This window comes from Beta vulgaris, chromosome 3 (genome assembly GCF_026745355.1).
Source record: "Beta vulgaris subsp. vulgaris cultivar EL10 chromosome 3, EL10.2, whole genome shotgun sequence".
Taxonomy (NCBI): Eukaryota; Viridiplantae; Streptophyta; class Magnoliopsida; order Caryophyllales; family Amaranthaceae; genus Beta; species Beta vulgaris.
This window is the reverse complement of record NC_079204.1, coordinates 7,019,109-7,030,659: the sequence shown is the minus strand read 5'-3', so window position 1 is coordinate 7,030,659 and position 11,551 is coordinate 7,019,109. Positions and strand designations below refer to the sequence as shown.

Here is an 11,551-nt window from a genome sequence, read left to right as displayed (position 1 = left end):
GGTACCAGTCCTGATAACAATTTGATACCAATGTCAGGTTATAATGGTACCATTGTGTTTTTTTTGGATGTTTGAGTCTTTTTTGGACTCAAACAGTTGGTTACCAAGCCTTTCTCGTTTGCAACCCTTGTTGCAAACTTCACATCATTGAGGAATTGAACAGTTCACTCAAGTTAGTAAATTGATTGTAGTAAAAACGTTGGCCTAAATAATTTAAGTCAAAATTTCATGTGATTAAAAAAAAATTTACTTTCTATAAATCCTCCTAAGAGTTTTCTTGTAAAAATTCTATCGTATATTCTATTTTTTTCATTATATTTCATTTCTGCTCAAGTTAGTCACTAAATTCCTTCTACTTGTCACTCTCGCTTCAGTAGTTGTTCAACTAATTAATATAGTTCACTATTACTTATTATCTTATTGTATACTTCGTATTAGATTATCACTTCTCAATATGATATAGCGAAATTTATTATTGGTTTTTAGTGTCCAAAAATTTGAATAACTCCTATACTTCCTCTATTTTATTTTAAATAAAACGTAAAATCTTACTTTAAGCTATAAGTTTGCACAAATTATTAAAAGAGGCTGTCTAATTTTAATATAAAAGTAGACTTGATCACCAAATGGATTAAACTAGTTACTGAAAGAAATTAAACTAGTCACTATTGGGCTAAATTTGTTTTTAATATAGGATTTGTCCTTGCCTAATTTTAATTTAAAAATAGGCGATCTCTTATAAGACTAAGCCTGTTCTCTGCCGCTTATTTCTAATTCAGTCTAGTTCAACTCTAGATAATACTTTTATTCTCACATATTACTATTCATTTTAGTTCACTTCGTTTCATAGCGAAACCCTAACTCAAAAGTTTGTTGTCATTATTCACTAGAGGCAATCACCAACATTACTTGCTGCAGACTGCAGTGTAGCTTTTAGCGAATGTGGACTTGTAAGTTGTGATCTCGTCTCCCTCGTGTGCCCCGTGCTATGCATGCTCTAATGCAAGCCCACCCTCGCGTCTCACATGCTGCCATCTTCCGTAGATGAACCAACCCCCCTAAAAGACAAACAAACGTCAAATAAAATATGTATAACACATACTATGAGTATATAATAATATTTAAAGCACTAAAGGAAAGCATGTCAATTAAAGGGAAAATTATCAATTGTTAAAGAACAAAGGGAGATTGAAGTTTTAATACTGGAGTAGCTCGGAGTGTAGACTGTAGAAGAATCGAATACAAAAATCAGTTAATACAAATATATCAGTTAATATGTTCATAAATCATTTTATACAAACAAAGGATAATCAACTTTTAGCAATGAACTAAGTTTTACCAAACACATTGATGTATAAAGTTAGTCAAATCTACCAAACAAAAAGGTAAAATTCTAAACTCTAAGGCTCTGTTTGGTAGGGCGTAAAACGTTTTCTCGAAAAATTGTTCCCTCTATTTTCAATTTTTACATTGTTTGGTTGGAAAAAGAGTGTAAAATCTTTTTTCCTTGGGGTAAAATTACTCTCCCAATGATGTAAAACCATTTTCCTTTTAAAATGAAGGAAAAACTGGTTTTCTTATCTCTCTTGTACACTCTCCTCTCTACCTCTTTACTTTCCCTTTCATTTTCCTCTTCTTTCACCATTTTTCTTACATGAAACCAAATAACGGAAAACTAATTTTGGAATTGTATTTTCCATTGTAAATTGTTTTCCATGAAAATCATTTTACACTGTAAATCGCTCTACCAATCGGAGCCTAACGGCTCATCTCTAAATTCTATTTGCCAAACTGGACCATTACTGAGATGATCTCCTCCAATATTTTTTTACTCTTCTTTATTTTATAGATGCGCATATATAATGAAAACTTTCTAACTTTAATCTTAAAAGTCAAAGTATAAAGACTAAGTAAAAGGGAAAATATAGTCAATTTTATTGCAAAAATTAAATTTATTGCTAAAGCTAAATTTTTGCTAGTTTTGGTCAGTCATTTAGTTCATTGTATTCCTTAAACAACTCCAAAGTGCAACTACTAGTGACAACTAACAACCAACCGCTAAAATTCAATAAAAAAGAGCTTGACTTTTCTCTTCACTAATTCTACCACAAAATTCAATGTAGTACTACTATGATGTCTTTTAACAACCTTTTAATTCTTAAGAAGTCTTTCAATTCACTGATCTTCAGATTTTAAAAAAATACATATACTTCATCCGTTTTTTATTAGATGTTACACATTTCAAATCACGGACTTCTAGGTAATTTTTGAAGAGGAGAGAGATAGAGAGAATGAAAAGCAAAAGGGTCCCATGTGAACATGTGATAGGAGATAGATAGAGAGAAGTTATTACCCAAAATAAAAGTGTAACATCTAATTTAAAACTTCCTAAAATAGAAAGTGTAACATCTAAAAAAAACGGAGGAAGTATACAGAAGTCATTACTTCACCGGAAAAAAAAAAAGCAAAAATTTGGCTTTGTGTTCACTTCACGCGACATTAAAACTATAGTATCTGTCATATGATGATAGTAATAATTTAAGGGTATACCAATCAACTATATTTGTTATAACCTCTATTAGTCAATTTCAATCGCACATGAACACATGAGAAAGTTTTATTTGTATCGACCAAATAAATGCTCGCTTCCCTACTACGAAAAGAGTGAAAAACCTTATAAAAATATAATAACCTCCTACTCTATGTCTTCGATTTTAATATATGTATTATTATGTCTTCAGTATAAACAACATTATGTTGGAAAGGTGTACAATTCTAATGTGGAATAAATTTTTATAGAGGACATGAATATTCTATGAATTATTTGAGAACGAAAAACCGGAACAAATTATTTTAGGAAATTGGAGAAAAATAGGAGATTGTTTAGATCTTCCCGGAAAACTTTTATTCGAATATCATGGGTTTTTTATGTCAAAAAAAAATATCACGGGTTTTTACGTCAAAAAATTATCATGGGGATTTTATGTCAAAAAAATATCACGGGGCTTTTTTGTCAAAAAAAAAATATCACGGGACTTTTATGTCAAAAAAATATATCACTGGGCTTTTGTTTTGAGGGATACAGGACGAGGGGAAAGAAATCGCAGAAATGTGTTATGTTTGTTTAGAGGTGTGAGGAATACATTGGGATAAAGATGAAGATAAAACGATCCTTTATCCCACTAACATATACCTAAGAGGGACAAGAAAAAGACTAAAAATACAATTTTATCCTTAATAAAAAGCAAGAAAGGAAGAGAGAAGTAGAAGTTAGTAAGGGTATTAAGTTAATTTGTTATTTATCCCAATCTTATTCTTATCCCATCTATCAATCAATTCCCTATCTTTATCCTTATTCTCATGTCAAATACGTCATCAGTAAATTTGATTCCTCTATAATGTTGGAGCTTGCGAGTTTACCAAGAATGCAAGGATGCAAGGAATACATTCAACCAACATAGAGGTTTACTTAAGACGGTTTCGATTATGTCAAGCAACCAATACTTTTTTTCCAATTCTAAATTGAAGGAATAATTTGTATTTTGAGGCCATTTTTACAAACTTGACAAAATTTTAACTAATACTTCCTCCGTCCTCTATTAGTTTACCCCTTTCTTTTGCACAAAGTTTTAGGAGAAATAATGTTGTGGGTCATAGAAAGCAGTGAAAGTATTGGGTCAGACAGACCGTCTGAGCCCAAAACAAGTTCTCATCACTTTGCGTAGAAACATTCAGAATGCTTATAACTTTATTCTCTCTCTTCCTAATTTCTTCAATCTCCTCCTCCAATCTCATCATTGTTGTTTCTCTTCTTTCGACAAGGTTCACCAGCTGTTTTAAGACTTTCATCTTTGTTCTTCTTTGATTCATTCATCCCAAAATATTCTCGTGCAATTTTAGCAAGCTTTTTGGCAGTAAATGGTAGACAACCTCTCGTTATATGATTCAAGATGGCAGTTATGACCTACACAAAAGTCATTGTAGACTGTCAAACTCTATCCATAAGGTCAAAGAAACAGAGTTCTAACACCGAGATATAAATTTGACTGATCTAGTGCCACAGACAAACATTAATTCTAACCTGCTTCCCTGTCCAAAGCCTTTGCGGTCGAATTATAAAACTTTAAAGATTGGAGTATAGGATGACAAATTCGTTCATTCATGAAGAGAAATGAAGAAGGAGGAGAAAGTGAGAGGAAAGTAGAGGTTAGTGTTTTTTTTTTAATATTAGACCTAAGTTACTTTCAGTTAGACCTTGTTTTCTTTTCAGTTAGACCTTGTTTTCTTTTCAGTTTGACTTTGTTTTCTTTCAGTTGAACTTTGTTTTCTTTCAGTTGGACTTTGTGTTCTTTCAGTTGGACTTTCTGTTCTTTCAGTTAGACTTTCTTTTCTTTCAGTTGGACCAACTGAAAGAAATAATGGGCCAACTGAAAGAAATAATGGACTAACTGAAACAAAATGAAGACTACCTGAAGAAAAATGTAGACTACCTGAAAAAGAATAAAGACCAACTGAAACCCAAGTAAGTCTAACTGAAGCACAAAAACCCACTGAAAAACAAAGAAGACTAACTGAAAACAAAATGAAGACTACCTGAAAAAAATTGGAACCACCTGAAAAAAAATGAAGACTACCTGAAAAAAAATTGGAACCACCTGAAAGTCGTCCGATCAAAATTATGGTCGGACGAGTCCGACACAATACGTTCTCTAGAAAGAAAGATAAACTATTATTTTATTTTAAAGTTGAATGTATGTGTGATGAAAAGCTTGTGGTCCCATTCCAAAAATAGGAAAAAAAAAAAGAAAGGGGTAAACTAATAAGGGACATCCTTAAAAGAAATACGGGTAAACTAATAGAGGACGGAGGAAGTATATAGTAGTATACAAAATATTATCATTATGTATTGGATATAATGATACATCTTAATGTAATCATCATCTTATTTCATTAGTAGTAGTATTAGATTTAAAATAAAAGCATACCAAGACCAAGAAGGAGACCAAATCTCAGTGGAAAAATTACAAAACATATATATAAGCAGGGCCCAACCGGGTTCGAACCGGTGACCTCTTGATCTGCAGTCAAATGCTCTACCACTGAGCTATGGACCCATCTGTGAATGTCTCACTTAACATTCCCATCTTATTTTATACATAAATTCTTCTCAGAAAAACCTGAAAATGAACAATCAAATCAAAAGCCATTTTCATAAATACTTGCAAAGTGTAGCCCATGTATTAAATTCAGGAAAACCAATGAATCAATGATTGACATGACTTTGATTATAAGGAGAGAGAAAGGTTAATATGAAAAATTATGAGTGAAAGAGAATCAGAGATGTTGATGTGTTAGGGTGAGAATATTGGGAGTTTTGAAGACGGTCTTGCACAATGTACATAGTCTTGTGGCAAGACTTAACAAGACTCAGCTATATTTGCGTAAAGTCTTGGACAGAGTCTTGGGTTGGGTTTTGATATTCAAGACTCCTCCCAAAACTCTTGCCATGCAAAGGATATTTTTTTTGACCAGTAAAAAATGTCATGTATAGAGTGAGTATGAGGGATAAACTCATCATTAGAATGTGATATAACATGGAAGTGCAAAGAGACCAGAGTGAAGCGGTTCAGAGCAACTTCGATAAAATTACCGAAATCCACTTATATATCTATCCGATATAAATTTGTACTTGTGATTAAAAAAGTTCGATAAATTACCGAAATCCACTTACATATCTGTCTGATATAAATTTGAACTTGCAATAAAAAAAGTTAAAGGGCCCAACCGGGTTCGAACCGGTGACCTCTTGATCTGCAGTCAAATGCTCTACCACTGAGCTATGGACCCAATACTATTCTCAAGCCTAACAAAAATCATAATTATCACCTAAGCAGCAACGTTCATGCTCTTCTATCTCCATTAATTCATCAACAATCCCAACATGATCTTTCTAAAACGGATTATGTGATTACAAATTCTCCCTATTTGCATCTTCAATGACATTAGGGTGATCCCCGGATCAAATGTAAAACAAGGTGGATCTTTGTTGAACAAGCTTTTAATTCAAAGTTGCTTCGGATTCAAGTTTATGTCAAACACTAATGTGACTATAATGCAACTGCACAGAATCCATATTCTTTCCAACAAGAGAAAGTCCGAGTAATTAAATTTTCACTGGATCTCAAGCACCGGTTTTCCATCCTCGATAATGGACATGCCTTAATAGACTCCGTCCACCACTACTTTCACCAAGTAATTCAAACCAGCCACCACTATTGCAGACATGCTCTAAGTTACTGTCTTAGAAATTTGCAGCTGATATAAGCAGAAAATTTAAAGGCGCGGGCACGTGTCACTCAGGTCTATATCTCCCCTTAACTACGTCACCTCCCTAAGACATCGCAGTTGATCACACTCAAGCCCACCATGATAAGGACACTTGGATTGTTCATTTTCGTATTATGTTATTGCAAGTTATAAGGTATAGTCTTGAGAGAAGACTTCTTTGATCTCCAAGAAGAAAAATACAAGGGAATGAAAGGAAGCAATCTCCAAAATTTAAGAATAGCAGTCCTAACAAGTAACAATACAAACTCACTAAGAAATTATATAGACTAAACTCCAATTTATTGACAAAAAGAGGAAATTCGACAATAAAATACTCTGACCTGAATTATTTTTGATCGATGCCAAGCTGAGCATAGCATTTGACTGATCCAACCAGAGCAAGGGCTTCTCTTAGTGCCTCACTTAAATACACGGGATAATCCTCAATATAAGCAAGTCCATGCTGTGATTGCATGGATCTCAATATCCTTCCAACAATCTGAAAAGTAACATGGAATCTAGTAAATAAGATAGTATTACAGATCAATTAGATAAACATGACATAAAAGACAACATAATGGTTTTCAAGATTGTCCTTAATAATTAGGCAGCATAAAAAACATAGACAAAAACGATATTGTGAAATCATGAGGAGTATTCAGAACATCTCCATCACCTCCCAAGCTTCCAATAACATCATAACAATGAATTCTGATGACCTTATGGCTCACTTTATGTGTGACAGAGAGTGAGGAACGACTAATTCTCATTCTGTTTTGTTTGACTTTAACAGTCTCTACTCTACTACTTCGACCATTAACATCTTTATTAGAAGTACATATTAGTGAAACTTACCAAACCTATGCATGTTGAGATTATACATTAAGATAAACCTAGTAGTGAGAATTTAAGGTCAAAGATTCATTTGACTCAAAAAGTCAAACAAGACATTAATCTGAGGATAGAGGGAGTATATGATTTTAGAGGAAAATATGAAATCTTCCAAAGATGAAATAGAACCTTCCGAGCATAGCCACCATATGCTATCCCACTAATTAATGAGTTGCATGAACCAGACATTTGTTCGGCCAAGATACCATCCTCAAGGTTCCCTACACAAAGGGATTAAGGCAAAGAAAGGGTTAAATCAAAGACTTGAGACCAACAAAGACTAAGCAAGAATGAAAGGTCAGAATATTACTCCTGATCTGAAAAAGTCCCTTTTCCTTCAACCCATTTACTGTGTGGGCATTAGTGCCACCAGCCAATTGAAGAAAGCCTGTAAGAGCTAACATTCAGCAATCAAGAGAGGCAAAAAAGTGCCAAAATATCCAGATAATATTCAAACAAACCAGGGGGTCTATCCTCTGTAGCTGCCAAGCGAACAGCATAAGCAAGTACCTCCCTGGTTGCTCCTCGTCCAATGTCTCCACTCATTGGGCGTCCATCCAACTAGTGGCAGAATTAATAACCAGGTTACAAGAATAACATAAAAAGGGAAACATACAGTTTGGTCTGCCATAGATGAGATTAAATTATTGAATCTAGATGGAAAGAGAGAAGGGAAACCTGCCATAGATTGTAGCAACTTAAATTTGGTCTCATGATTGAGAACATTGTGCTCATTAGGGTCGTAGTTGCTTTACCCACATCTGGTAAGCTTATCTGAGTGGTACGAGGTAAAAGTGCACATTAGATATCAAACATAGCAACTTGACCTCATTGTGTATGAAGATGCATGTTCAGTCTCACAGCGATTAATTTCAGGTGGCTAACAGAATCTCCCATTTCATTCCAGAACTCCTCAAACGAAACAGTTTGCCTGATGAACACCACTGAAGGTTAATAAAAAAGAAAGAGGAAGAGGAAGAGGAAGAGGAAGAGGAAGAGGAAGAAGAAGAAAAAGAAGGGAACTGAAGACAACAAAACAGAAACAGAAGATCAAACAAAAACACATTTTGATGTAATCATTTATTATGAAAACATAAAAAATGAGGATATATCTATTTGCTATTTGTTATAGGTAGTCTGACAAGTGAAACTTTAACAAAAAGATTCAAGGCCATTAAGTATGGAACTGTAACAAAATCTTAGCTCACCTTCCGTTTGTGTGGATCTCAATAGCATCAACATCATTTCTTCTGACCAGTTGAGCAGCAGTAACAGCATCTCTCAAGTATGTGATTGCCTCTGAAATAATAAGTGCATCTTGACTAGAGAATGATGAACAAATAATTACTAAAAGCACTAAGTAAAGCAATATCCAAAATGGCAAAGGAGCAAGGGCAAACTACCGATGGAGAACTACTCACTTATCTTATCATACGGGCAGACAGGAAGGCAACGTCCACACCCATAGCATCTTTCATTGATCACTCCTCCCTGCATGTCAATTGATATTTGGAAGACAGGTAAAATCTCCGTAAAGATCATAAAACAAGAGGAACTCCTATACAAGTATTGCTTAGAATTAAGATTATACCTCCAAGGCGTCCTCTTTCCTTAAAACTATAGCATCGGCAGGACAAACAGCCTCACATGGTCTTGAACAATCCAGTGGACAATCCAGTGGATCAAAGGCTGTTGATATGAACATTGATTTACTAAAAAGCTACTAATTGAACAATGAATAATTCAAATGATTCTCTCAGTAATAGGCTGTGCAATATAATGAACAAAGTAGCTTTATTATTGTCACTGTGAAAAATGAGGATGCGTATGTTTAAATTACCATCTCTAGGCTTGAAAAAATTTACCAATAAAAGTAAAGAAAGCTTCGACAACTCAAAAGGTAATTAGGTCTGTCAAACTCAAACCTCACCCCAACCAATAATAACTTATAAAAAATAGAGATAAAGATAGGACCGTTAAGTAAAGCTATTACAACGGGGATGAAACCAAACATGTATGCCAAATATTTACGAGATTTGTCAGATAACTTGGTTAAAAATATCAAGACAAGAATATGGACAAGGTGTTGGATATAGCCATATTCCAAACAAATAAATATAGATAAAAAAATTTGGCCTCAATTAAAGTGTCCATACCCAATAGCGTCCATTTCAAAGTTTTAAAATTCAATACTAGTACGTAAGGTGAAATGAAGAGTCCGCTTGACACAAAACATGAGATTTGGAGGACTAGATGAAGGAAGAAGCTACGAACAATCATATTAAATGGCATCGTCTCATCGATGTATCTAGCCTGGATCAACTCCAAGTCCCAGCTATGAGGGGTTCATTCCTACTATGGTTGTTTCACCAGGGATGTTTGGTATCAAATACCATATGGTATCACAACTCACAACCATCAACATATCTACATCGGTCAAGACACCAATAAGAGTACATGACCTACCTCTTGCAATATATAGCAGTATACTAGGAGCTGTAATGTCTTTGAAAACACCCAGCAGCATGTTAATAAGATGGGAAAGGTGAGGGGGATACCATAAACTGAATTTTTCTAACACCATAAGAATTTGCCAAATCTATCCTATAAAAATTACAGCTCACCCAAAAGTCTATCCTAGCAGCCACTCTATCCCCCCTTAAAAGTGATTCTTGTAAAATCGACAACATTCATCCTTGTTCCAAACTGTATACAATTGTTAGCCTATCACACTATAATTTGACATAAAACCAACCTCCGCCTCAGGAGCAAAGTAAATCAAGAAAAAGGGTGTGCATGTGTAGCATCATTAAGCAATGACATTCACATATACCAATCTTCCTTGCTAGTGTAATCAATTGAAAACAAACAAAATATTCGAAAATCACCAGCTTTACGAAAATGGAGGTCTTCATCATCATTAACACTAATCATAACCCATGGCCTACGAAACGATACAATGTTCATCGCTGCTTCAATCCCTTCATTAACCGCACTCACGACAGCCGCATCCGCAGCACAGTCTATACAATCAACTACAATCACAGCATTCCAAGAAAACAAAAACAATACCATCAAACAAAATTCCACAATTCCAAAAACCCAAAACACTACCGGCCCGTTTGGTAGTCGTTAATAAATTGCGGTACTGTTATTAGGTAAGTACCCTTAAAATCTTCATGAGGAGGCTTTTTTTCTCCATGGGCAAGCAATCTCACCCCTAAACTTAGTGTTTTTGTCTCCAAAGGGAAGCAATTTTCATTACCACTCATTACCACATACAAGGTGGTATTGGATGAGAATGAAAATTCAAGAAGGAAAATGGACACTTTAAGATAAATTAGCAATACCATGTGAATAAACAATGATATTATTCACAAATTTACACACAAATTCATCCCCATTATCACCATTTATAACCAACTACCAAACGGGCGGTACTAGTTATTTACATAGGCAGTACATAACAATATAGTGTACCTCCAGCAAGAGTGTAAACTAGAGAAAGATTCCTTATATCAACAACATCCTAAATACAAGAGATATTATCAGTTATGTTATATTATTTTTCATTTCTACAAATTGAAAGATGGGGTTTTTAAAAGGGTTTATGAAAAAAAGAAGTGAGAAGTTACCTCAAAGCTGGCCCCACAAATGAGTTTAACCCAATTGCCCTTTTGAAGGGATTCTTGAGGTGGAGTTAAAATTGAAGGAACTCCAGTTGAGTGTACTAGTTTCTTGACAGTTTGAAGGCATTTCTTTGTGCTGAAATTATGACTAACTTTTACTGCAAAAGCAAAAATTGAGCTTTAAAGAGACAACAAATGCAAAGAGAACTGAGAAAAAGGAGAGGGGGGTAAGTAGAAAAGTACCTTGGTTATGGAGGTAGATAGAGGTGCAGTAGGATAAGCTCAAAGCCATGTTAACTTGCAGTCCGAGACTATGAGTGGGCTGTGAAAAATGAAACATTCGTCTTAGGTTGGCTTCTCAGCTTAGATTATAAATTCTGACTATTATTTTGCTTAGGCTATGTTCAGTTCACCTTATTTTTGCTTATTTCAGATCTAATCAGATCAGATCAGATCAGATCAGAAAAAATAAGTTCAGATCAGATCAGATCAGATCAGATCAGATCAGACAGTTCAGATCATATCATGCTTATATTTAAAAACTTATTATTATTAAATATCTTTCACTACATATTAATAAAAATTATAATAATTGAATATTAATAAAGTACTCATTGAGACGAATCAAACAAGACCCCACATGACTATATTTTTTTTAATATATTGAGAAAAATCTAAAAGATTATCTCTTATTGTGAATAGTG

At 34.3% G+C, this 11,551-nt stretch overlaps 1 protein-coding gene and 2 non-coding genes across 5 annotated transcripts; all 3 read right to left on the bottom strand.

The window, feature by feature from the left end:
* Positions 1–891: 891 nt before the first annotated feature.
* On the bottom strand, positions 892–11,212 carry LOC104888450 (hypothetical protein). 3 transcript variants are annotated; one of them, XM_048640956.1, is made up of 14 exons: positions 11,091–11,212; positions 10,854–11,005; positions 10,699–10,747; positions 10,107–10,253; positions 8,810–8,907; positions 8,640–8,709; positions 8,427–8,517; positions 8,080–8,149; positions 7,897–7,992; positions 7,680–7,779; positions 7,529–7,606; positions 7,348–7,439; positions 6,669–6,826; positions 892–1,058 (listed from the first exon to the last, which is right to left on the bottom strand). In XM_048640956.1, exons 1-13 carry the CDS (start codon positions 11,185–11,187, stop codon positions 6,674–6,676), a joined length of 1,293 nt encoding a protein of 430 aa, XP_048496913.1. In that variant the 5' UTR covers positions 11,188–11,212; the 3' UTR covers positions 892–1,058; positions 6,669–6,673. The 3 variants fall into 3 exon arrangements, with proteins under 3 accessions (XP_048496913.1, XP_010671730.2, XP_048496914.1); XM_010673428.4 differs by lacking the exon at positions 892–1,058 and adding an exon at positions 4,912–5,177; XM_048640957.2 differs by lacking the exons at positions 892–1,058; positions 10,107–10,253 and adding an exon at positions 4,912–5,177.
* On the bottom strand, positions 5,043–5,114 carry TRNAC-GCA (transfer RNA cysteine (anticodon GCA)). The gene has a single exon. It is a non-coding gene; the product is annotated as a tRNA-Cys (tRNA).
* On the bottom strand, positions 5,776–5,847 carry TRNAC-GCA (transfer RNA cysteine (anticodon GCA)). The gene has a single exon. It is a non-coding gene; the product is annotated as a tRNA-Cys (tRNA).
* Positions 11,213–11,551: the final 339 nt, after the last annotated feature.